The 27464-nt window shown below is 41.2% G+C and overlaps 1 protein-coding gene across 1 annotated transcript in view; it reads right to left on the reverse strand.

The window, feature by feature from the left end:
* The window catches only part of LOC119741705 (sortilin-like), an 80657-nt gene that overhangs the window by 49559 nt on the left and 3634 nt on the right, over window positions 1–27464 (reverse strand). Inside the window, exons 2-4 of the mRNA XM_038217568.1 lie at window positions 25190–25249; window positions 16889–16953; window positions 13723–13825 (exon numbers count right to left, since the gene is read on the reverse strand). Of these exons, the coding sequence (XP_038073496.1) occupies window positions 13723–13825; window positions 16889–16953; window positions 25190–25249 (228 nt within the window). The remainder of the gene's footprint in view (window positions 1–13722; window positions 13826–16888; window positions 16954–25189; window positions 25250–27464) is intronic.

Below are 27464 nucleotides of genomic sequence, written 5' to 3' on the forward strand. Positions count from 1 at the left end.
TACATGTGTTAGAACTGTAGGCCCTAAGTTTTATGTGAATTAATCCCTATGATCTCAGAATCACTGAAAAACAAGATTTCTATTGTTTTAACCCTTGACCTTTCAGGCCCAAAAGCAAAAGGCTTTTTAGGATTATCAAGAGCAATGCACAAACCAAATTTGAAGTTCATATGTTAAGAATTTCTCAAGTTATCATGCTGACAGGATTTCTATTGGTTTAGCCACTGTGACCTTGACCCTTGACCTTTCGGCCCCAAATGCAATAGGCTTCTTAGGATTACAAAAGATGATCCATAAACAAAATTTGAAGTTTATATGTTAAGAATTTCTCAAGTTATCACGCTGACAAGATTTCTATTGTTTTAGACACTGTGACCTTGACCCATGACCTTTCAGCCCAAAATGCAATAGGCTTCTTAGGATTACCAAGAGCAACCCATACACCAAATTTGAAGTGGCATTCGTGGTCCAACCCTGAGATTGATAACATCTTTCCTCAGTGGTAGACAATAGGCGGTGGCAGTCAATAGCAGTCTCTTGCCATGGGAACAAATCACATCGGGTGTGCCGCATGTTAGGACCGGTGTTAGGATCGGTGTTGGACCGGTGTTATTTCTTCTTTACATAAATGATATTAACCAACATCTTCAGTCTGACATCCGGCTTTATGCTTATGTGGCAGAAAGTGTTAGTTGTGACGTCATACCATAGCACTAACGCTAAATCACTTGTGTGCAGTGACAGTCCTTCATTTAAAGAAAATCCAGGAGAGCTATAAATCGCTCTCCTCAAATATTTGAGGAGAGCAAATCGCTCTCCTTAAAATCTACGGATAAACAGCGGTAAAACGACGGGTTACCATTGTTTTTGTTTTATTTTGAAAGGATTTATTCAAGGGGCTGCATTATTATTAGTTTTTGCATAATAACATATGCTCAAGTTGCGTTACTTTTTTCGTTTTTGTAACTGTAAGACAAGGTAAAATTTATTTTAAACAAGTCAGGTGTGTTTACAAACACAAATGCCCCGCAACCGTGACTGTTTCCATGACATAACACCACTCTAACATCAACTTACATGTACCTTGGTCACATGGAACGTTCATTGACAGCATTAGTGTCTTCTATAGGTTTTATATGAATTAATCCCTAATCCCTATGATCTCAAAATAAATACAAGATTTCTATTGTTTTAGCCACTGTGAACTTGACCCTTGACCTTTTGGCCCCAAATGCAATAGGCTTCTTAGGATTACCAAGAACAATCCACAAACCAAATTTGAAGTTCACATGTTAAGTATTTCTCAAGTTATCGCGCTGACAAGATTTCTATTGTTTTAGCCACTGTGACCTTGACCCTTGACCTTTTGGCCCCAAATGCAATAGGCTTCTTAGGATTGCCAAGAACAATCCACAAACCAAATTTGAAGTTCACATGTTAAGTATTTCTCAAGTTATCGCGCTGACAAGATTTCTATTGTTTTAGCCACTATGAACTTGACCCTTGACCTTTTGGCCCCAAATGCAATAGGCTTCTTAGGATTGCCAAGAACAATCCACAAACCAAATTTGAAGTTCACATGTAAAGTATTTCTCAAGTTATCGCGCTGACAAGATTTCTATTGTTTTAGCCACTGTGAACTTGACCCTTGACCTTTTGGCCCCAAATGCAATAGGCTTCTTAGGATTGGCAAGAACAATCCACAAACCACATCTGAAGTTCACATGTAAAGTATTTCTCAAGTTATCGCGCTGACAAGATTTCTATTGTTTTAACCACTGTGAACTTGACCCTTGACCTTTTGGCCCCAAATGCAATAGGCTTCTTAGGATTGGCAAGAACAATCCACAAACCACATCTGAAGTTCACATGTAAAGTATTTCTCAAGTTATCGCGCTGACAAGATTTCTATTGTTTTAACCACTGTGAACTTGACCCTTGACCTTTTGGCCCGAAATGCAATAGGCTTCTTAGGATTACCAAGAACAATCCACAAACCAAATTTGAAGTTCATATGTTAAGTATTTCTCAAGTTATCGCGCTGACAAGATTTATCCGGACACACACACCCACCCACCCACACCCACCCACACACCCACCCACACACCCACCAGCTCACCCACCCACACACCCACCCACGGAAGGACAAGGCGGAAACAGTATGCCCCTTCGGCTTCGCCTGTTTTCCAGAAATGGGGAAACATTGTGTGGACGTGGGCAAGTCCACACAACGTCGCTGCTACCTGGTTTATGTGGACCTCTTTTGTTCAGAAGTCCACACAGCGTATGTAATGCTTGTACACCCACACACACACCCACCCACCCACCCACGGAAGGACAAGGCGGAAACAGTATGCCCCTTCAGCTTCACCACGGGGCATAAAAACTGCAGTTAAATCCAGTTAAACCCTTGGCATGTTAATGTAGGGGCACGTAACCTCCATCCACATACCGGCTCCCCGGATACAGGGTTATAGATTGACCTATGTTGTTGTTTATGTGTGACCTATGCAAATATGGCACTTGTTAACTCGATGTCCCTGCACTCTAGAAACAAGTAAGGCCATAGTTGTAGAAGGTTTTCTTCTACATTTTCTTATATGATTGTATAAGAACTACAATTACCGTATTTGTTTTAAAGTGGAAGTTCCTTTGAGTTTGAGCATATCATATCATTTACAAGTGTAATTAATCCGTAACAGCATTTTGTTGAGGGTGCAATAATATGTTAAATACACTTGATGGTGTGTCCACATCGTGCAGGAGCACGCGAAACAGGCACTGCTTGTCTTCCGATTTTTGGACGGCAGTCACCAACCGGTATTTTTGTAGCTGGGAATTTCTCGGTGAGATTTCACCTTCTCGTTGCTGTTTGCCAGCATAATCATGTGCTGAGTGGGAAGGTGGGCACCTCTGGAACCTGTGGTGAGTGTCCAACTTGCGCTTTTGCGACACTTTCACTCACAAACTTTCCAATTTTGCAGCGTCGTCGTCATAGCTACAGTCATGCATATTCCCACACACACCCACGTTGTACTTATAATGCACAGCGCATAGCGTTGGAACTCGCGTTGTGTGTGTGTGTGACCTTTGACTGCCATTGTGCGTACACATTCACCATGTATTTTGATCGCAGTGTTGTTTTGTCTTATTTTTCCGTAGGCAGTACATGTACATGTATATAGCGCGGTCTACTGAGACCTTCATTTATTGCACCTGGGGATCTTTACCGTACTGGATCTTTTCATCTTTTACGGGATCCGCACATCATAGCTCATACTAGGGGATCAACAGCTGTCATTTAACTGCAATGATTCACTCATTGTTATTCTACTGATTTCTACTCTGATCTGCTGATGTATGCCTGATTAACTTAATTCTGCTGATGATTGAATAAATTCTCTATTATCGCTGAAATTGAACCGAACTGGTGATTCTGTGTGATTCCATCTGGGCAGCCTCCAACACACTTATCCTGATTAGTTTGGGATCGAACTCCCTTCATCATGCTGTGACAACACAGTACTGAAATCACTTCATTAAGAAGAATGCTTTCAGCTTGCAGCAGTGATGTTAAGGCCAAAGCATACCTCTCCTTTATAGTCAGACCCCAATTGGAGTACGGAAGCAAAGATGTGCAGCGCCAGGCCGCCCGCTTTGTATTCCAAAACTTCCGTAGGACCACCTCTGTCACACCAATGATACAAAAGCTTGAATGGGACAGCCTCCAAACCAGACGTCTCCTCAACCAGTCAGTTACGTTTTACAAAATCCAGCACCAACTAGTCAACATCACCTTTCCACCACACTTCCAGCACATACATGTATCATCCTCCACCCGTCGTAACCATTCCCTATGCTACCAATACACAAATATTGAGTGGCTCAGCATGGAATGGGAGGAATATTATCACAAGGTAAATCCTGGACTTTCAAACCGCCTCTTCACGAAAATGTTAGAACCCAACACTGTAGCGCTGGCTCTTTGGAACAATACACGCTACGCGCAAAGCTGAACGCGCACACCAGCATGCATTTGCACACAAATACCGCGTAATGGAACAAGAATGATCCTAACTGTTCAATAGTATTTCCCATTCCCCATGGGCGGATAGTACTTTTTGAGCCGCGGCGTGAATGGGAGCAATAACGAATGTCACGTGATGTGAGTTCTACCAATCAAATGACAATGAATGTCGATGCCTACACCTACACTTTCTATCCAAGAACCATCATATGGAACAGACTTCCAGAAGCAGCCGTGTGTGCACCCTCCATCTAAGCCTTCAAGCCCATAGCACTACACACCATCAGTGCTATATGTATGTCGCCACCGGCCAGCCCGAGGACCCTCTAAACCAGTCTGCATGATTTTTACTAGCATCTAAAGTTTTGATGTACAGCACCATATTTGTTTGCATCGCACCGACTGTGAGGTCACAGTCACCCTTCCAGTTTAGCTCAGAGAGCTGCTATAGGAAGTCAACCACTGAAGACTGAAGGCTTCTTAGAATTACCAAGAACAATCCACACACCAAATTTGAAGTTCATATGTAAAGTATTTCTCAAGTTATCGCATTGACAAATTTTTCCGGACACACACACCCACCCTTACACAGGCATAGAAGTGGGGTACTTCCTTTGTTCTCGTGTACTAAACACAAATTTCAAAATACTCTTATTTTTAATAACCAGAATTAATTTCCTGGGCTGAAATTGGGACTTAATATCCCTTTTCTAAAACTCTTACATTTGCAACCCACCTTGGAAATGCAACCCACCTTGGAAATTCCTAGTTTTTGAGTAAAATCCATATATTTGTGAAAAACGGTGTAGCATGCTGTATAAGAAACAAAATGGTTCTTAAAGCCCCTGTCACACTTGTCCGAATCGTCAGTCCGTTCATGTTCCGAGTAAAACATTGTGGATTCGGTGTTTAATCGGTTTGAACTGAACTCAAACGGATTTCCCTCGGTTTTCCTCGGTTTTCCAACGCTATATACTCGTGTACGTTCGGTGATGCACTGAGGAACTCGGAGAAATTATTGAACCTGTTTAATAATTTCTCCGAATTGTCGCGGCATCCTCAATACGGACCGTATCCGGTATACACACGGAATATGCACGGAATGCACGGAATACACACTGTACTCATTCGTTGCCATTCGTTGCAATGCGGAATAGGTACGGAAGAGTACGGAACAGGCCTCCGTATGTATTCAGAGTTCATTCCGAACCCACATTGTAATGCCGATCAAAAAACGGACTTTGATGTCACTTTATCCGATGATATACCGCATTACCACGATGTAATACCATATATATAACGGAGACGAACGGAATATAAACGGAATGTTCGGAAAGCGGTCGGTCTTGAGATCAATGAATTTTTCAAAGTTTGGCATGTCCGGTGATGATCGGAGAGGTTCTGAATATAGACGGATTGCAATCGGAATAGCAACTTATTAGATCCGGAATAAGACCGGATTATGATCGGTGTATTTTCATTTCTGGCTGTTTTTTTTACATTTCTCTCAAAACGTGTCCGAATTAATAATATTTCAGATCGGTTTATGAACGGAATTATAGATTCGGACAAGTGTGACAGGGGCTTAACATTCACGTAATCGCACAAATGATGCATACAGTTCCATTTGAGAAATGGTGCATGAGAAAATTTTGTATAAAAAAAAAAATGGTTCTTGACTTACAAAATGTACGTGTATAAGAAAATGCATAAAACCATCATTGAGATAGTGTAGTAAAGTTGCAACTGTGCAAAACTAATTTTTGGTGTTTCTTTATTTCACGCTCCATTATTTTGTATGAATGGAATGATGGAGGCATAATACATGTACCTTCCAAAAGAATGGCAAGGTACCCCCTCCAAGGTTCCACTCGTGCAAAATATTGGAGCGCTAGGACAATAGGGTGACGTCACGGGTGGAGTTTACACATTTAAGTTAGGATAACAAAATAAGATAACGTTTGGCGAGACAACTTGATGATATCTGAAGAAAAATGTAAATGCGCGCAACTTTAGGGTTTAATGGCAGCCATTTTTATCTTTATTATGTCCTCATAATCATCAGTATGCTTTAGAAAATGTTATTGAAGTAACAATATGTGAGCAGAATCCCCAAAATATACTTTTCAAAAAAAATATAAAATAAAAATATACCAAAATATTGGAATAAATTACACTGCAGGTATTAACGATTGATGCATTTTAGGCACCCTTCCCAATAGAATGTCAGGTGTCACCCCTTCTAAATATCTTCTCTGAAGCTATAACTTTCTATCTGCCAAGTTTGGTGCTTTGGACCAGTTGGTCACGATTCCGACCATATACCACCTGACTATAATAAGGTCCAGTCAGAAGTAAGGTCACAGGACAGAACTTCATTAGCATTTTACATACTTACTAAAAATATCCTGCGGGCAGGTCATGTGGGGATGCTAACCTACTGGTAGTTCTTTCTACTTAGCTCCCATGCTCTTTTCTGATTGGTCCATTTTATTGTAATTGTTTCCACCATGTCTGCAAAGTAAAGCTTATAAGCCCAACCTCAGAGCAGCCCTCATTCTCAAATGGCCGCCATATAGTGAAGACTGTGTAAGTATTCCTAATATCCAAAGGGATTTTCCATTCAAGTAAGAAAATACTCACCTCTGTTTACCTACATTTGCATATCAGTGTGCATGCGCACAAACATTCGCTGAAAAGAATAGCGCCAAAGCCACACCCACATTGTCCACTGCATGCCCCATGCCCACAAAGGACCCTGTAACGCAATAGGTCGTCCTTGTAGGTAAACAGAGGTGAGTGTTTTCTTACTAGAATGGAAAATCCCTTTGGATTTTAGGAATTCCATTACAGAAAACACCTCACCTCTGTTTACCTACATTTGCAGAGTAGCAACGAAAGTCTCAAGGGGGGGGGGGGCCATGCAGTGGTAATTGAAAGTCTAAACTAGGCCTACATGCAATTCTAAATAACATGCAATTCTAAATATACATGAAAAGGTTGTCTAGACATACCCGAGAGCTGCCTATTTATTTCAAAGGAGCTGTGCGGGCTGAGCAGGCTGCTGATCGTGCTGTTTCTTGGAGGACTTTCCTGCCCATGTGTCCCACCCATTGCACAACATCCTTCAAGTAGCATGATGTGAAAGTTGAAGGATTTTTCCAGCAGGCCGCTTTCATAATCTCTGAAAGAGAAACTCGAAGCAGATGGGCCCATGAAGTCAACATGCTGGGTGTCTCGTGGGCTCCTGATTTCGATCCTCGATGTTTGGGAGGGCACTGTATGGCCACCGAAATCCATCGAGCGATCGTGGTCACAGAGGCTTTGTGATGAGGCTGGATGGTCGTAATAAACAGTTGATTGATGTCTCCTCTCAAGGGCTTGGTGCGAGCAATGTAGTACTTGAGTGCTCACACGGGGCACCACCATTTATCCTCTGCTACTGAAGAGAAGGACGTCAAACTTGGTACAAATATGTTGGGGGGTGAGAAACCCACTGATTGGTTCTTAGTGAGAAAACCTACCCTTGGAATTAGTCGTACACCGCCAGGTTCCCATCGAATATGGCCCGGTTCCACTGACAGAGCATGGAGTTCGCTTCTGCGGCGAGCTGTAGCTGCAGCCAGTAAAAATACAGTTTTAACTGTAAGATGATGAAGGGAAGAACTACTTGCTGGTTCAAAAGGAGGTTTGGAGAGAGATAACAGGACGGTAGACAGATCCCATGATGGTATCAGCTTCCTGGTAGGAGGCCGATCATTAAACATACCACGTATCATGTGAGAAATTGATGTATTAGATGAAGTTGTTGTGCCATCACGGAAACCCTGAAGGACACCAATAGCTGATCTGTAGCCCTTAATTGTTGAAATTTGAAGGCCTGAATTGAAAAGGTGAAAACAGATATCCCCATTCGAGGTTACAGATGCAGAACGGGGATTGACAGCTCGCTCCTCACACCATTTGGTGAAGTGGAAAAGTCCACTATCATAAGTTCTTCTGGTGAATCTCCGTCTGCTCTTGGCCACCAAGGACGCTTCCTCTGAAAGTCCAGCTGATCGGAAGGAGACTTTGAGAGCATCCAGGCACAAAGATGGAGAGTGGATGGATCCAGATGCAGAATGTGAGACCTGGGTTGTGACAGGAGGTCTGGTCGGTATGAGGAAAGTATGAGGGGCGAGTGAACAAGGAGATCCAGAAGGCGAGGGAACCATGGCTGTCTTGGCCAAAATGGGGCTATGAGGACTACTCTGGATAGCTCCTTCTCTATCTTTGTCAGGACCCGTTGTACGATAGAGATCGAGGGGAAGGCATAAGCATGCATTCCTGTTCAGTCGAAGCTGAGGGCATCTACCTTCCACGCCAAAGGATGAGTGTGACGGGTGCAAAAGGTTGGAAGCCGGTTGTTCAGGTTGGATGCGAATAGGTCCACATGTGGTGTTCCGAGTTGAAAATGTGTTTGACTACAGGAGGGTGGAGAGACCATTCTGTTGGAGAGACGCGACCCCTGGAAAGGATATTTGGCGAGGAATGCACCAGCTGAGTAGCTCCCAAGTGGCCAGGCAGAGAGACGGAGTGTGAGTTCCCCCCTGACGGTTGATGTATGACACTACCATAGAGTTGTCTGACTTGACCAGAACTAATTTCTTGAGGACTTTGGATTCGAGGGAAAGTAGAGCCTTGTACACTGCCAGGAGCTCTAAGTGATTGATGTGAAGTAGACTCTCTCCCATCGACCAAGTGCTGGCCCATGATAGATCGTCTAGGTGTGCTCCCCAACCCAGTGTTGAAGCATCTGTTGTGAGCATAGCTGCTGAAGAGGGGCGAGAAAACACGACTCCACATTGGAGATTGTTCGGAGCTAGCCACCACAGGAGCTTGTCGATAATTAACTGAGTTACTGGAATCATCTTTGATAGAGGATCTTTGCAAGGGCGAAAGTGGTTCAGAAGATGGAGCTGTAAGGGACGCATGTGCATCCTGCACCAAGGAACCAAGTCGACGAGACTTGCCATGAGGCCCAGTAGGCGGAGCCAAGCTTTCGCTGGGAGGATTGGAGATGACCTGAAAATCCTGATGTAGTCCCAGAGTGTCTGACATCTTTCCCCAGATGGCATCGCTCTGCCTGTTGTCATGTCTAGAACTGCTCCAAGATAGGTCGGTTGTTGTGTTGGAATTAGAGAGGACTTCTCGACATTGATGATGAAGCCCAGATTGAGGGTAAGTTGAATGGTCTGTCGGAGGGCATGTACCGTGTCTTGGAAAGTGGGACCTACTATGAGCCAATCGTCCAGGAACAGGAATATGTGGATCCGCTTTTGATGCAAGAAAGCTGCTACTGCTTTGGCTATTCTTGTAAAGACCCGTGGGGCTGTGGAGAGGCCAAACGGTAGGCAACAAAACTGGTACCCGGAATCCCGGTATAAAAACTGGAGAAACTTATGATGATCTGCGTGGATAGGTACATAAAGGTAGGCATCCTTCAGATCGATGAAAGTAGCCCACCAATTCCTTTTCAGGGACTGGAGGACCGTGGAAAGTGTCTCCATGCGAAAGTGTTTGGCTTTGATGTAACTGTTGAGAGGTCGTAGGTTGATGATGAGGTTGTACAGGAGGGTTGCTGGTGAATTCCAGACAGTACCCTGTCGAGATAGTTTGAAGAACCCAGATGTCCGAGGTTACGTGAGACCATCTCTGACTGAACTCCCCAAGACGACCACCTACTGGACCCAAAGCAGGAGGGATGAAAACTGTGTTGTAGTCAAAAACCCTTGTCACCTCGCGACCCCCGGGACTTAAAGGGCCGCGATTATCTGGGGGGCTGTCTCCTGGTGTAGCTCGAGGAAGACTAAGAAGCCTGATGCCCCTGATTCCTGGACTGGTTTGAACCCTAGTCGGTAGAAAACAGATGTTGTTACTTCTTGCTGGGCTGACTGGGGACAAATGAAGATGGACGTTTGGCTGAACGCCGACAAAGATCCAACTTGTCTTCAGCTTTTAGTCTCGTCGAACCTGTTGTCAAAAAGATCACGCCTGCACATGCGAGTCGACCTGTTGTTCCGAAGCATGCATGTGCTCCTGTAGACTGCTGTAAGAATGCGGAATTTGTCGGGGAGAGGCCGTAACTCTCGTTGGAGAAGTGTTCGTCCCCCGAGAATTTCCAACAGCAGAACCCGGGAGATTGGACCCAGTCGTAGCAAAGGGATTATAACGTTTGGATTGACTTGAGGGTAACTTTCCGGTAGAACAGCTTGAGCTAGAAACAGTTTTCTTTTTGATCTTGGCAGAGTCCGCCATTTTGTAAGCACAGCGAGAACAGCTAACGAGAGATCTATGTCTGTTTGCAACAGAACATAGGGCTTTTCCACATTATGCTTTTTTTTATCAATAACACATCCCAGACTATGCATGTACAACGTTTCAAAATTTAGCATGTAGCAGACTTGTATGACTCATGACTCTCGACTCGGAGTCACATTTTTAATGACTCGGACTCGGAATTGAGTCACTTTGACTTACGACTCGGACTCGGGGCTACGGACTCGGACTTGGACTCGAACTGACTTGTGACTCGACAGAAATTACCGCACTGCACACGCGCACATACGTAAGTCAATCGTTTTCTTTACTGTGCAATACATGTACAGGGCACTCGATGCGGTGCGTGCGTGGCCGTAGCCGGTTACCGATATATTGATTAAAGAAATCAATGTACCGTAACCTGTACCCCGCCGTCTGCACGTAATACTGCATTGGTGCAAGATTGATAGGGTAAGGTACCAGACTTTTCTTGTCAGACGTCCTGTCATTCACACGTGTTTTGCTGTCGCATCGCGATAACGCGATATGAATAGTCTGCTGATGGAAAAATGGAAATTTACAGCACCTGAAATGTACGTATTTCCAATACTATATCAAAGGTGACTCTGAATCTCTGAATTCCCTAATATGTACATTTTTCCAATACAATGTTAGAGGTGACTCGTGACTCGGACTTGGACTCGACCTTTGTGACTCGTGACTTGGATTCGGACTCGACCTGGAGGACTCAGGACTCGGACTCGAGAAATGTGACTCGGACTCGGACCTGGACTCGATGTTTCGTGACTCGAATACAAGTCTGGCATGTAGCGTCTGTGAGATATATTATCTTCCAAAAGAAATAAATCTATATTAAATCAGACGTGTCGGACTACCTTCGTACGCAATTTTGACCCATTCGGACTGATGCATGTAGTTTTCTCAATATGAGACTTAAAAAATGCATCATTATGATAGCGCCACATGCCCTACAATGACGTCATCTTGATAACGCTTGTCAATGCACATTTTTGCATTGTGGTCTTGGTTTGTACCAATCTTAAAGTCAATCCAGTAAGAGGAAGTGTTAAATTGTAAAGTGGAATGAAATTGTAAATATTACAAAAATCATAAAAAAATCATGCGATGACGTCATGGTGACGTCATTTCAGATTTAGCATACCAATACCATTATCTAGCTATCCACCAAGTTTCACGACGATCGGACTTCCCCTTATATGTGTTTAAAAATCAAATTTTTGATGACGTTTTGATGACGTCACACATTTTTCAAAATTGTGTATATATATACATGTATACCCATTACCTAACAAACATAATACCAGACTTGTATTCGAGTCACGAAACATCGAGTCCAAGTCCGAGTCACATTTCTCGAGTCCAAGTCCGAGTCCCGAGTCCTCCAGGTCGAGTCCGAGTCCGAGTCACGAGTCACAAAGGTCGAGTCCAAGTCCGAGTCACGAGTCACCTCGCGTTATCGCGATGCGACAGCAATACACGTGTGAACAACAGGACGTCTGACAAGAAAAGTCTGGTACCTTACCCTATCAATCTTGCACCAATGCAGTATTACGTGCGGACGCAGGGTACAGGTTACGGTACATTGATTTCTTTAATCAATAAATCGGTAACCGGCCACGGCCACGCACCACCGCATCGAGCGCCCTGTACATGTACATGTATTGCACAATAAAGAAAACGATCGACTTACGTATGTGCGCGTGTGCAGTGCGGTAATTTCCGTCGAGTCACAAGTCAGTTCGAGTCCAAGTCCGAGTCCGTAGCCCCCAAGTCCGAGTCATTAAAAATGTGACTTGAGTCGGACTCGAGTCCGAGTCATGAGTCATACAAGTCTGCATAATACAAAAAGAATTTTGAATTTTGCATGTTGCGGTCATAAGATATGGCTTAAAGGTCCAAAAATTCAAAAATCATATAAAATCGTACGATGACGTCATCATGACGTCACCTCAATTTTTACTTATAACACATCCTGGTCTATCCACATACCGAGTTTCAACCCAATCGGACTTACAGTTCTGTAGATATAGGACTTCAAAATATGCATGTTTGCGATGACGTCATCATGACGTCACCTCACTTCCCGGTCTACCTACATACCAAGTGATCATTCTGTAGATATAGGACTTTGTAATGAATGATGAAGTCACGTGACCCATGATGACGTCATCATGATGTCCATCTTCGGGACACATCTTTGCTAGAACTATGCCTATGCCGACTTTGAATAATGTATGACAAAGATTAATGCCAAAAGTGGAGGCCAGAAAAGACGTGCACAAAGTCAATGGACTTTGAAATGGAACAAAAAGAAGAAGAAGAAGAAGAAAGAAAAAAAAAAACCAGCACAAAAACAAAGGCTTTTCCGCATTTTGCGGAAAAGCCAAAAATGTACGTCTTTACACTACGCGTCACTGAAAAAAACTAGGACGAGCTATTGCGTTACAGGGTCCTTTGTGGGCATGGGGCATGCAGTGGACAATGTGGGTGTGGCTTGGGCACTATTCTTTTCAGCGAATGTTTGTGCACATGCGCGCTGATATGCAAAGAGGTGAGGTGTTTTCTGTAATGGAATGAACTCGTCCCTTTTGCCTGCTTGAGGGCACCTCCCCGCTGATGCTCAATAATAAGTGGTGATGCTATGCTTGACTGCATTTTACCAAATATAATTCACCTTATTTCTTTAGGAATTATCTGGGTGTCTACATGCATACTGTATATAGGGCTGAAACGATACACCTGGGTCATGATACGATATGTATCACGATACATGCCAAACGATACGATAGGTATCACGATATATATTAAAACAACATTTTGCAAAATCACTGAAAACAACAGTAACACACAATTCAATTAATAAAAACAACAAAATAGTGGGTAAAATGAGCGAAATATTATTACTGCGCTCTAATAATACATGTGCAAACCTGACAAACCAATCTTTCGACGCTACGACGCGAGCCATGCTTGGGGCGTGCGGAGCCAGCGAAATATGAACCGGGACGATCTGAGTTGTGTTTTTGCAGCCAGCTGCACGTTATTTTTGGCACATCGCCACTACCAAAAGTATGTGGCACTTCTTTTCTTAGAACTTAGGCACAGTTGTATGTATCGTTTTGTATCGTTATTTTAACATTCGTATCGATAAATCGTATCGTATCAAAATATCGCAATATGGATATCGATGTATCGTTTCAGCCTTAACTGTATATGTCTACAAGTCTGAAAGTCATTTGCTGTCAGGAATGTATGTTTTCTTTAGAAACTATTGGTTTAATTACATATTCCTTAAATGTTGAATTCCTCATTCTGTACGTCAAAATGAAATGTTTAAAAGTCTGCATACTCACTCTTTGAGGATCGATGGAACTCTTGAATACTCCATCTTTTGCCTTGATGACAGCTCCCCTAATGCGATGGTTGATATTTACAAAAGACCTACCAAAGTCTTTGCTAGAAGTGCAAATAAAAATCAACACAGCACTTATTAAAACTACCCACAAGACTTTACTTTTTTTTAAACAGGTATCGCCAAAACAAAAGGCTAAGCACCACTCAAGGTGTGGTTTACAAACTAGAAAGAACAACTAGAGGTCTATGTCTGTTTGCAACAGAACATAGGGCTTTTCCGCATTATGATTTTTTTTAATCAATTATATGCCCTGAATATGTATGAACATAAAATCTGTCAAAGTTAGCCGAAAATCGGCTAAAACGGTCACTGTGGACAGGATTTGACCTCGGCAATACGATGTATGTGCGTGTGTACATGGTCTTTGCTTGGACAAAGAGTGATCTAAATGAATTACTGGCAAAAAGTCGAAAATGCACTTTGAAAATCGACAATTTTTTTTTAATTTTTGATGAAATCATCGTGACGTCACTTCGGACTTTGCATACTAGTACGATTATCTACCTACCCACCAAGTTTCATGACAATTGGACCTTTCCTTATATGAGTTTTGAAAAATCGCATTTTGATGACGTCATATTAATGACGTCACACATTTTTGAAGTTTTGTGCGAATACCTATTACCTAACAGACCAAATGCATAAAAGAATTTTGCATTTTGCATGTTGCGTTCGGGAGATATGGCTAAGGGTCCAAAAATCAAATATTCATATAAAACATCAGGATGACGTCATCATGACGTCACCTCATTTTTAATCTATAACACATCCTGGTATAGCCACATACCAAGTTTCAACCCAATCGGACTTACATTTCTGTAGATATAAGACTTCACAATATGCACGTACATTTTTAAAAATAAAAAAAAAATTAGGTGATGACGTCATCGTGACGTCATAGTCTTGTCATAATTTTTGTATGAGGGTCTTCCTTGGCTGTAACTTTGATGACGATTCCAGATCGCCAAGTTATAAAAATGGTGAATTGAAAACGTGTACAAAGTCAATGGGTTAAAAATCCCACAGCAGAAAAACTGCACCTTTAAATACGTGATTTGCCTTTAAACTGAAACATTTTTATAAAATGTTACTTGCTATTCTAACTCTTAGGAATATTTTCAATCAAATGACAGGCGTAAAAACATACGATTTCTTTTTCCTTCTCATAGTAATTCTCGGCCGAAGTTCAGAACTACTCAGTAAGATATATCAGTGTTGTATAGGGAAAGACTTGTGGAGAAAGCTGTGTACAAAGTATATGAGAATAATTAATTATTCATAAATCCATAATAAATCACTTGATGACGTCACCATGACGTCACTCTTCGGGACACATCTTGGCTATAGGGACTATGCTTATGCCAACTGTCAGTGATGTCTGACAAAGATTAATGCCAAAAGTTCTATAATACGTCCCTGTCTATGCGCATGCATGAACATAAAATCTGTCAAAGTTAGCCGAAAATCGGCTAAAACGGTCACTGTGGACAGGATTTAAACTCAGCAACACGTGCGCTGCAGGCTGACTGACATTCGATGTATGTGCCTATGTACATGTACAACGTACGTGCATGTACATGTACACATTGTGGACGTCCTGTGCATGTTTTAAAGCAGAGGTATTGTCAACCTGAAGTTTTAAGCGTGCGCAGGGCATGTCCGAGTTTGCTTATTGCCTCAATGCTTTGAAATGTTTTAGACCTACCCTTAAATCGACAATTTAAGTAAAAACTAATTTAAAAACTGCCATGGTTGATTTTTCAGGAATTTTCAAAAGAAAAAGAGTCTTTTCATTATAACTTCCGGTTTGATGACGTCATCTGCCTAAAACTTCGCACACGTCTTAAAGGGGTCAAGGTCATCATATACACCAATATTTAGGCGATTCCGACAAACTTCGCCACAGACATCTATTCAAAATACATTTTTGAAAATTCTCAACCTGTCGCTAGAGGGCGCTCGAAGATTGCATGACGTCATCGGTAGATGATTTGAAGAATACTATCGGCCAAGAGACTAACACCGTTAAAAGCAAGTTCATATCTATTACCACTTTTAAATAATAAGCCACTTCCGGTTTTGGCCTTTTTCGACCGGAAGCAAGGGTCACGTGATTTCACGCACACTGAATGAAATAAAGACCTCAACCTACTCTACCACTTGCCGGCAACAGAATGCTGCGGACGCGTACGGTTGATTTCTTATGCATTTTTAAATATTAAAAGTGCCACAATTTAATTGCCTATAAATTAACACGGGATGACGTCATCATGACGTCATCATTCCACAATGTTGTTTGAATTAGGGTCTTTGCTTGGATAAAGATTGGTGTAAATGAATAACTGGCAAAGAGTCGAAAATGCCCTGTGAAAAGCGACAATTTTTTTTAATTTCTGTGTACAAAGTCTATGGGAAAAATTAAATATTCAAAAATCTATAATAAATTAGTCGATGACGTCACCATGACGTCAATCTTCGGGACACATCTTTGCTATAGAGACTATGCTTATGCCAACTTTGAATGATGTCTGACAAAGATTAATGCCAAAAGTGGCGTGTAGAAAAAACGTGTACAAAGTCTATGGGCTTTTGGGAAAAAAAGAAGAAGAGGAAGAAGAAGAAGAAGAAGAAGAAGAAGAAAGAAAAAAAATCAGAACAAAAAGAAAGGCTTTTCCGCAATAATGCGGAAAAGCCAAAAACGAACAAAAGAAGTCATAGTGGCAAGGCAATATATGTGTAGTTCTTTTTAAGCGTGAAAGAAGTGTGGGTAGAAGTGTAGGTAGAAGAGAATCCAATTGTAGAGAATCAAAATGTACGGAGTTCCAGAGAGAGAAAGAAATCAGGGAAAAGTTGACAAGTATCTCATCATACTAACCTTTGAAACTGTCACAGTGAATGTATGTGACCAGATAGTCAGTAGAATGCTTGAAAGGTCAGTCAAGGGGGACTAGTACATGTAAATCTTAAAATGTCTACATCAATTGTTTAAATAGTATTCTTAGATCAAAAATAAACTTGTCCTTTTGTGAAGAAGGCAATCTTGAAAAGAAAATGCAAGGAAAAAGAAGAAAAAAAATCTTGAAAGAAATGAAAAATTTACTGACCTTATCCAAAGCTGAGATTGTTCAGAAAAGAAAGTGTATTCCATGGTTGATAATGCCATCAGCTCCTGGAAGGCAAGCATGACAAAATAAATAATTCAACACTTGGATAATTTTGTAGAAGGCATAATTTTGTTTTTCTCATACATGTCATATGAAAGAAATTTCAATATTAAAAGGGAACAAATGCGTGTTTGGCCGGTTTAATGTTTAAGACCAGTTGGAGTCTGGATGCTGATAATTACCCGAGCCGAAGGTCTAAAAATTAAAAAAATTTGGTCCAAAAGTCAAAACAAGTCAACAATTATACATTTCCAATGATTTTGTTCAACAAGTTTGTACTTCATGTTTTTCGAAACACCCCTCGGGGAATGTTTTACGTCCCTCTCGCGAAAAGTCGCGAACAACTCTTTATATGGAGGAGTCGTCATCCTGCACAATGTGGCGCAGAAGGCAGCTGTGCCGGTATACATGTATTGTGAATTTAGGACTGTGAAATACTGACTCACCGGGAGTACCGTATGTGCATGCCTACGTGAGGATTGCAAACGTTCACACAATAAAACGTTAAAGGCACAATTCCAGTGACACTGGAAAAGTGTTTAAAACCAACCAGCCAGTGCTTATCAACCAGTGCTTATCAATACCGCAAACAATAATGGTACTACACAAGTGTGAGGTGACACAAAATACTGCTGTGCATTCGTCACAAGTTTTTGCAAGGTCAGAGTTCCAACCAACAAAGATTTTATCACCAGTCTACTCAGCTAATGTCAAAGATCGTTCAAGACCATTTTCTACTTCAATTTCATCAGAGTTGTGGAGTTATTTTGTGAAATTCATCTTGGATTTCTTGCTTCTCTGAACTGAAAAGTGAAGCCATTTTGCATCATGACCAGTGAACCATGAGTACCAGATGCCATTGTTGCGATGGCTGTTTATCTCACTAAGCTGCAACTGCTGGCCACACTGCTATTGATTAAGCCTGTTGCGGCCGCGGAGGCCAAGAACCGGTTCCATTTTATCGGGTCAGGTACCCGTAACCGAATTTATAAATTTGGACGCAACGTCCGAGACAAAAAAAACCACAAGTACATGCATTCAAATATCACTAACAGAAGATTTACAAAGTTCAGAGTGAGTTTACCGACGATTCCAAAACTCCATTTTGCGGTTTATATTTTGTTTTCAGTTTTATTTAGACCATCTTTGATGCGTCTCCAGAAGTCCGAAATTGGCGAAACACGATAGTATCAACCCATTGTTTGTGTTTGTAATAAAGCTTCTTGTAGCCGCTAGCCAGGAAATCAACTTCTCTGATGCGCCGCAGATGGCGGGTAGTACCCATAACAAGTCCGTAACCTAAGATTTACAAAGTTCAAAGTGAATTACCAACCATTCAAAAAACTCCATCTTGCGGTTTTTAGTTTGTATTCAGTTTTGTTGACTATCTTTGAAGTTTGAATTGATGCGTCTCCAGAAGCACGAAAGTTGACCCATTGTATGTGTTTTTAATAAGTTTCTCGTAGCGGGCCGCCAGGAAATGATCTTCTTTGATGCACCGCAGATGGCCGAATAAACAAACGATACTAAGTGATTGGCGTTTTAATTGCAGTCACGCACAATAAAAAAAGATGACAAAATGTAAGCCCAAGTTACTTTGCTGTGTCTGTGTGATTATTTCTTGTCCCTGACATTCCCTGTCTCATAACCTTGCTGTCCGGTGATCATCATGCCACGTTCAGGAAGTAGCCACGTTTGGTCACATTTTGAGAAAAAGTCAAAACTGTTTGTAAATTAATTGTTTTTTTGGGGGGAGGGCTTTTACGGGTACCCGGGTACCCGACCTTGACCGGGAAAGGGTACCAGTTCCAGTCAAAACCGTAAACAAACAGGCCTACTATTGATATTCATCAGCTGTGGTCATGGAGATCCCTTTGTTCCTTCTGGATCAACTGTCAAAGCCAGGACTGGACATGCCATGTACCATGGGCAGAGAATTCTGTACTACAGTAATTCCCACTGTACCTTCCAATTTCAAATCATCAGGTCAGGAGACATTCAACCAAATCCAGGTCCTTGACCAGCCCCATGACCTTTACAATTCTACCATTTTAAACTGTGTCCTGCTAAATGCCCGCAGTGTGGTCAACAAAACTCTCAATCTTCAGACAGAACTGACCCTTAACCGCATCGACATCGCTTGCATAACTGAAACCTGGCTATGCCTTGACATCATGGACTCCGAAATTTTGGACACCTCACAGCACCAATTATTCAGGCGCGACAGAAATCGCAATGGGGGTGGTGTGCTCTTTGCATGCAACTCAAATCTAATGCCATCACGACAAGATGAATTTGAGCCCTCTTCCGACATCCAAGCCAACTTCAAAGAATGTGAACTCATCTGGGTCCAAGTCATTCTTCCACACAACAAGGGCAAACTACTCATCGGGACTTGCTATCGACCTCCATCCTCAACAACAGGATTTGATGAAGCACTTTCCTTCTCGATCAACCGCATCCTTCCCTGCTCACACCAATTTCAAGCAATCCTCCTTCTCGGTGACTTTAATTTACAAATACCCTGCTCGGCATCCTCTGATGAACACAACCCCCCATCTCTCAACACTCGCTCCGCTGCTGCTCTTAACATCATTGAATCCCTGAACATGTCTCAACTGGTCTCCTTCCCTACAAGACAAAATCCACATGGTGACGATTCCATGTTGGAACTCATTTTCTGTAATGACCCAAGCTGGACTCAGAATATCCACAAAGAACCTGGTCTGGGCAACAGTGACCATGACTCTGTTCACTTCCAGATTTGCACAACATCCAAATACCAGTTTCTCCGCCGTACCTTCCACCAATTCCACAAGGTCGACAAACATGATTTTCAGATGACCCTACAATGTATTCCGTGGCAGCTGTTCTTTGAAGATGACGTAGACGAGACATGGGACACTTGTGACACTTGTCACTTGTCCATGCGGCAGTGAAGGATGTCGTTCCCATCGCCACCTCCAAAGGACACCGCCGGTCCCCATGGATTACAAGTGACATAGTCAAAGCGGCGTGAAGAAAGAACCGAGCATACGGACGTGCTGTGAAGAACAAGAACAATGCCAACTTATGGGACAAATACAAAGAATTAAGATCGCTGGTTAATCAATTGACAAGGAATTCCTACAATGATTATGTTCATAGTTTAGCTCTAGATTGTAAAGACAACCCCAAGCATTTTTGGTCTTTTGTTAACGGTAAGAGGAAGCACCAATCAATACAACTTTTAATTGCAACAACCAAACCTTCTGTGATCCAAGTGCAATTGCTAATGCTTTCAATGTGAATTTCCAAAGTAACTTTTCTCCACAGCAATCCACTGCCCATCCTGGTATTAGCCCTCTCCATAATTTTCATGTTTCTCAAGCAGATGTTATGAAGGCCATCGATAAACTTAATCCATCCAAACCCCCCTCCCCCCCCCCCCCCCCCCCCCGGCTTGGATGGCATATCTCCAAAAATTCTAAAACTAGCTGGCACTTCAATTGTTCCAACATTAACTAACATATTTAATCTTAGTCTTTCAACTAGTGTAGTTCCCCACACCTGGAAACAGGCGAATGTTGTTCCTTTGTTGAAACACGGCGATAAATCTCACATTGTTAATTATAGACCTATTTCCCTTGCTTCTGTTCCTTGTAAAATGCTTGAAGGTTTTATAAGCAAGAAACTACTGGTACTTGACCATTCTTCTCAGCATCATATCATCCCCGACTCCCAACATGGATTTCAGCCCAGACGTTCCTGTACTACTCAGTTAACCACCCACTTTGACACCCGAGCTCTTGATGTTTCCAATCCTCCTGGAATTGATGTAATCTTTCTTGACTGGTCTAAAGCCTGTGACAAGTGTGACCATTCAATCCTCCTTCATAAGTTACACCAATAAAACACACTTTCATGGATCAGTAATTTTCTTTCCAACAGAGAACAGCGTGCAGGGGTGGATCCAGGATTTTCCAAAAGGGGAGGGTGTGAAATATTTGAAACCTGTGCGGGAAGTTATGATGTGACACACCAGCTCGCGAAGCCACGGCGTGGGGTTCGGGGCCCGCCTAAGGGCCCCGAAACATTTTGAACTTTAGAAGCTCTCTGGTGCATTTTAGAAAAAATTTGGGGCTCTCTGGGGTAGATTTTTCCTCAAAATTCAGAGGAGATTTATTTTTGTTTTAAAATAAATATTGAATAATCATTTTAAAAAAACATTACAACTTCCTAAACTGGAAAAGTATATGGATTCAAGTTGAGAAATGAGTCAGAAGAACCAACAAAATCTGATTCCTATCACATTCCTATCGCGCCGAGTTATCGAGACTGTCCATCAAAACTTTTTGATAAAAATTTGCCTTACCTAACAGGAAAATATATTTAAGGTGGATTTTCTTTAAAATGATGGAGAATTAAGTCGTCCACACCTGCATACTCAAACAATGATATTATGACAATGTTCGGTTACTATCAGCCGCTGGCCAGCACTGGCCGTATATTGTGTCGCGCACTTTATCGGTGTGCATTCATAACAGCACTGTATTGTGTAGCGCACTAGCGGACCCGAAAATGAATCCATGTGCTGTGGCAAAAGAAGTTTGCAGAAACACGCTACGTTGTCTCACGTACGAGCGGAACAATCTCGTTGTAAACATTTATTTTTATGGAAAATACATACACAGAAAAGAGAGATCACGTTCTGGGAATTAATTCGAAGAAATTCTCTTTCTCCATCGATGTTCGTTTGGTACCGGTATATGATCCAAATTCAACGCACTCAACGCAACGTAAATGTAGCCCGTAGTCACAGGTTCTGGTCCTACATCATAGCTTTGATTCTGTTTAGCACGCGGTGGGAACCAGTGGATGACGATGGCACTGCACTGCACTGCTGCATGCCGTAAGGACGGAACATCGTACAGCGGCATGTATTCGATGTCGTGAATATGCACTTTGATGACACATGCATCAGAACTACAAGCTTTTTCCGTCAAGATTTAGCATGTGCAGGTGAAATTAATAATAGCATGTGTTACATTTTTTTTCTGAAGAAAAATGCCCCCCCCCCCCTGGATCCGCCCCTGGCGTGTCATCTTTTCAGGCGCTAGATCTGACTGGATACCAGTAACTTCAGGAGTTCCCCAAGGCTCAGTCCTTGGTCCTACCGGGGTATATTATTTAATTTCTTCACAGCTGACTTATCAAACTATGTTCAATCTTCTCTTCCTCAATATGCCGATGACACCGTTTTGTATAGGATTATTAGAAGTAATGATGACAGTCCCATTTTGCAGAATGACCTCAACTCTATTTCCAGATGGTGTTCTGATAATCGGATGCAACTGAACCCCACCAAGTGCAAAGTTATGCATGTCGCCCGCTCCAAAAAGCAATTGCTAACCCCTTACTTTTTTGCAGATTCCGATGAACCTCTTGATGCTGTCACCTCTTATAAATATCTTGGTGTTATTCTTTCGAGCGACCTAACCTGGACCAAACATGTAAATTCTGTTCGTGCCAAGTGTTCTAGACTTGCTGGCTTCATACGGTGCACTGTAAAATAAAAAAAATGCTGAAGTTCTTCTCAAATTATATCGTTCTCTCTGCAGGCCCATCTTGGAATACGCCGCGCCGGTTTGGCTACTTCACCAGAAGAACCACATCCAATGCCTTGAGGCAATTCAACGTTGCTTCACTAAATCTTGCTTCCATTACAATGTTGCTATTTCTCTTTCCTATGAACAACGCCTGTCCAAACTTCACTTGCCTCCCCTCTACAACAGACTTGTATACCTCAGTGCTTCCTTTGTCATTAAATGTCTCTACAATCACATTTCTGTTTCTTCACATTTTCTCCCACAAGCCAACACTAGGAAAACCCACCCCCTCCTCTTCAAACATCAGTACAGCCGGACAAACTGTGTCAAATTTTCTTTGTTCACCCTCTTTCCCAGGTTTTTTAATTCACTTTCCACCGTTGTTAGAGACCTTTGCCTGGAACGTTCCCCCAAACCTCTCATCAATTCTTTACGTGATCATCTGTTCAGTCTAGACCCCATCTCTCATGCATTCTGGAGTTTTCCTCCCAAGATATTTTTATCCTGACTTCATGTTTTCATAAATCAAATTTCTCCGGCTCAACAAATTCCTTTCACTGCATATTATTATTATTAATTATTATTATAATAATGATTTGGACATACATGTAGCATGTATGCCAGCTGTTCTTTTATTTATTTATTTATTTAATTTAATCTTATCTTGTTTTATTTATTTAATTTAATCTTATTTTACTTTATTTCATTTTATTTTATTTTAGTTTATTCTAATTATTTCATTTTATTTTTATTCTATTTAATCTATTTGTTTTATTTGTTTATTTATTTATTTATTTACACTTATTGTGATTTTTAATTTTTAATTGTATTTTTAATTATATTTTGCATAACTGCTTAATTTTATAAATATTTTATTTAATGAATTTTATCCTAAATGTATTAATCACTGTTACCCAATTAGTTTGGAGAGCCCCTCGGCAGAAACTTGTTTCTTTTGGGTAATCCTGCGGGAGCTTTTTGGGTGTCGTTTTCTGTTACGTTTTCTGTTATGTTTACTACTCAGTGTTATTTGTACATGTAATTGTTTTGTCTGTAATTCACTGTTTGTAATATCCCGGAAAATGGAATAAATAAATAAACCTTTTAAGACCGGCCACGTGACGGGCTCTCGACCTATAGGAATGGGTAAACTGTCTTAGGTATTTATGAATGACTGTTAAAACTCAATTTGAGGCCAAATACAAACAATCATCATTGGTGCCATAATGTCGCTGGTATGGCAGAGAATCATGAAATCATTTTACAGACACTTCTCCCCAAACTGATTGCTGCAACACTGTCCAGTAAGGTGTTGCATTATTGGCAATAGCACGGGTTTACCCACTTGTCCCTGTACTGCCCCACAACTGCCCCATTTCTCCATGGTTGTATGGATTCATCAAGAAGTAAATCTAGTGCTGCAACTGATCCTCAAAGTGCGGTTCGGTTCGATTTTTTTTTCTTCGAACTTCGGTTCGGTTTCAGAAGTGCATACATAATCTACATGTCCTTAGTACAATGTATAGGGCTATGTATAAAAACCATAAGCCGTTCCCCTGTTTGAACAAATACATGTATGTGTGTACCGCACACGTCTGACAGAAATAGGCACCGCAATTTCCACATGCTGTATAACACAAGTTGAAGGAGGAATCTCATTTTTGTTGTGTAAACAAAATACCGTAATAATTTGAGTTTATGATGTTGGGCATTGTAAATTGCTACATGTTACCTATTGCGGCCCTCAGGCTATCCCGGCCCGGCGAACTACATGTATAGGCCTATATGATCACAATTTTCCGCCACGTGCCGACTTGTTTCCCGACGAGTTCCGTCTGAGCATGCTCCGAGCAGGTCATTTTACTGTACTAAACTTATGAAATCATAAATATTTTTAGCAACAAGCTGACAAATAGCTACCGTACAAAAAAATTCAATTTTTTGATTCATACAATGTTTGTAACTTTCATCAAATTCTCATTCTGTGGACGTATCCATTAATTTTGTAAAGGGGTGCTCCACCCTCTTTTGGAAGATTACATCGTTTTTGGTATAAATTCTTTACGCAAAAAAAATATGTTGCGACGATTAAGAACTTATTCTGAACAAGGGAAAGGTTGCTGACTCCATAAAACGTATTTTTTTAAATTTTGACACGGTGAAAAAACTGAAAATGCTGGTAAATTGTGCCGAGGAAAGCACACCCTTCACTGCAAATGGTTTGGTCCACACAAACTACGTCACGCTGGAATTGAACATGGCAAGGAAGTGGGATATCGGCCGCACTGGCCAAAGAGCATGCTTTTTGAGAGAATTGCAGGTGGGTACGGATATATCCTATTACATGCCTGGCTAGAACATCACAAATAATGAAGATGAATGCGGTGACCTGTCAACATGGTAAATTCAATCATCCGTGCGCTTAAATTTTGCCCTTTCATTGCAAGTTTTAACATTCCTAGCGCTATCAACAAATACTTGCCAAACTCTTCCGAATCGACATTTGGGTTCGGTTCGGTTTGGAAGGCCAAGTTCGGCTATTTTTAGTTCAGTTCGACAGTTCAGCTGCAGACTGCAGCACTACCACGCAATACAAGTACTAATGGGTTAATGAATTATGACATCCAAATAATGTATGAGGAATGGTTCTCACCTTGCCATCTGTTCCAGTCCATATCATTGCCAAATTGAAGTTGCTGTCATTGAACATGTACTGGACAAAAAAAGCAGATTAAAAAAAGGTGTAAAATTTGCATGTTTAACAAATGCAATGGTTGCAGCATGGTATTATGCAGATTTTATGTAGATTGTAAAATGTAACGTTTGAGAATATTTCTCTATTTTAAAAGACCACATATCATAGTGCTGCGCATTTTAAAATAATTTAGTATTTGATCTCCCAACTTGAATTTGATAAAATATTCCAACAGTGACCAAAACAGTTAAATTAGTTTCTATTTAATCAAGTGTCAGATCCAGAACTGTTGTTGATCCGGAACTGTCACACTGAATGTACAGTAGCAGTGTAGGCTATAGCCCCATAAATGTGGCTTAAATACTGGACTTCCTTCGCATTAGTAAGCCACACAAGCGGTATACCAAAATGGGTGCCGGGAAGGTCCCATTGCTGGGGTAGCAGAAAATCAAACAAAAATCGGAACTATTTTGTCACTTTATAATCACCAAAGGCCAATTCTGGCATGACAGAAGGGACAGATTTACACAACCTACATGTATTTTTTTAAAGGCCTGCCACAACCAATGTGTAAGGTGTTACTTTCTTAGTTAGGTACAGTATGTATAAGGTCAAAGTAAACAATCTATATTTCAAATTAAAAAAAAATCCATAAAACTAGAGGATTCAGTGGCTGTATAGTGACAAAGTGAAATCAGATTGACGGATGGGACGGATATTACACTCCATATTTTGAAAATGACTTTTGTTGGAGAAAGTTATCTGGGAAATTTAATGTGTTTTTTTTTTTTTACAATGTAATTCAAAACATTGAAGTGGAATTACCAGGCTCATTAATGTTGTGACAGACGGAACATTTTTATGTTCTGAATAAATGTAGGCACAAGCATTTATTATTTTAAAAAAGGACATGTAGTAGGCCTATACTAAAAACCTGAAGGGTCTCCAAAAATGCAAGTTCAACCTTTTTTTTAACAGGTGATCAAAAAAATGTGACAGACAGGACAAAAATACCTAACAAATGTAGGCACAGCATTTATTACTTTTAAGGGCAAGCAGTATATTAAAAACCACAAAATATAAAGATTGGAGTGGCCCAACTATAGATTGGCCCCATCAACATGATCAATAGCTAATTTCAATGGTCCCAAGTAAAGTCAGACGTGTATCAGAGCTGTAGGGAAAGTTTTATAGATGTACATCAATGTAAACTATAGTTGGGACCTCAAAATAAAAAGATTAGAGTGGCCCAACTATAGATGGGCCCCACCCATAGCTAATTTCAATGATCCCAAGTAAAGTCAGACGTGTATCAGAGATGTTTTATAGTCACAAAGCAATGTACATGTGTAGGGCCAATGATTTTCCGTTTCAGAAAAGTGCAAATTCTGTTTTCAAAAATCCTGAATTCCGTTTCAGGCTGAAAAATTCCGTTTCACATTTATTCAATACAAAAATTGGCATTTTACATATGTATATAATGCATTATACAATGAACACAGACAATAATTCCAAGACGATAATGAAAAAGTCGTTTGGTTGGAGCGCGGGAAAACTGCCCTCAAAAAGATTGCTTTTTTTTATCAACGGCAAATCAATGTACAGACGTAGTATTTAACTTCGCCACAGTCAAGTCGTACATGTATGCACTGCACACAGCCACTGCCACACACGCAAGAAACATGCAATAGCCGTACAGGCCAATCCCATGACGTCACACACATCACTGGCCGAAGCGAAATTCATGTAGGCCTACACCATTTCGTTTTCGGGCTAACGTTAGCGGCAAAATAGGATAGTTTACGGTAGATTTTTTGACCTAAGCATGACATGCATTTCTATAGAGCCAAAGTTATATGTTATACAATTGGTTGACTGACTGCACAGAGAAAAATAAACCTACCGATGGAGCAAAAGAGACCCGCAAGAGCGTGTTGTGAGTGTGATGATTTTCACCCGTGCACTGGCCGACAGCTACGGCGTGCGTCGGGACTGTCACTCCCATGACTACGCGTACTACTACGGTAATGATCTCGTAAGATTTGCTCTGATCTTGAACGTTTTTGTCCCACCAAAAGCGTGATATAAACACCGCTCATTTGTTATATGGCTCGTCTGTTCAATCAATCATCAACCATTCATTTTGTATTCGATAAATTTTATGAAATTATGTTTTTTATGAATGAAATTACAGAAGTTATTTTGTTCAGATTCAAACTCCGTTTTCCGTTTC

This window comes from Patiria miniata, unplaced genomic scaffold (assembly GCF_015706575.1).
Source record: "Patiria miniata isolate m_02_andy unplaced genomic scaffold, ASM1570657v1 HiC_scaffold_11, whole genome shotgun sequence".
Lineage (NCBI taxonomy): Eukaryota > Metazoa > Echinodermata > Asteroidea > Valvatida > Asterinidae > Patiria > Patiria miniata.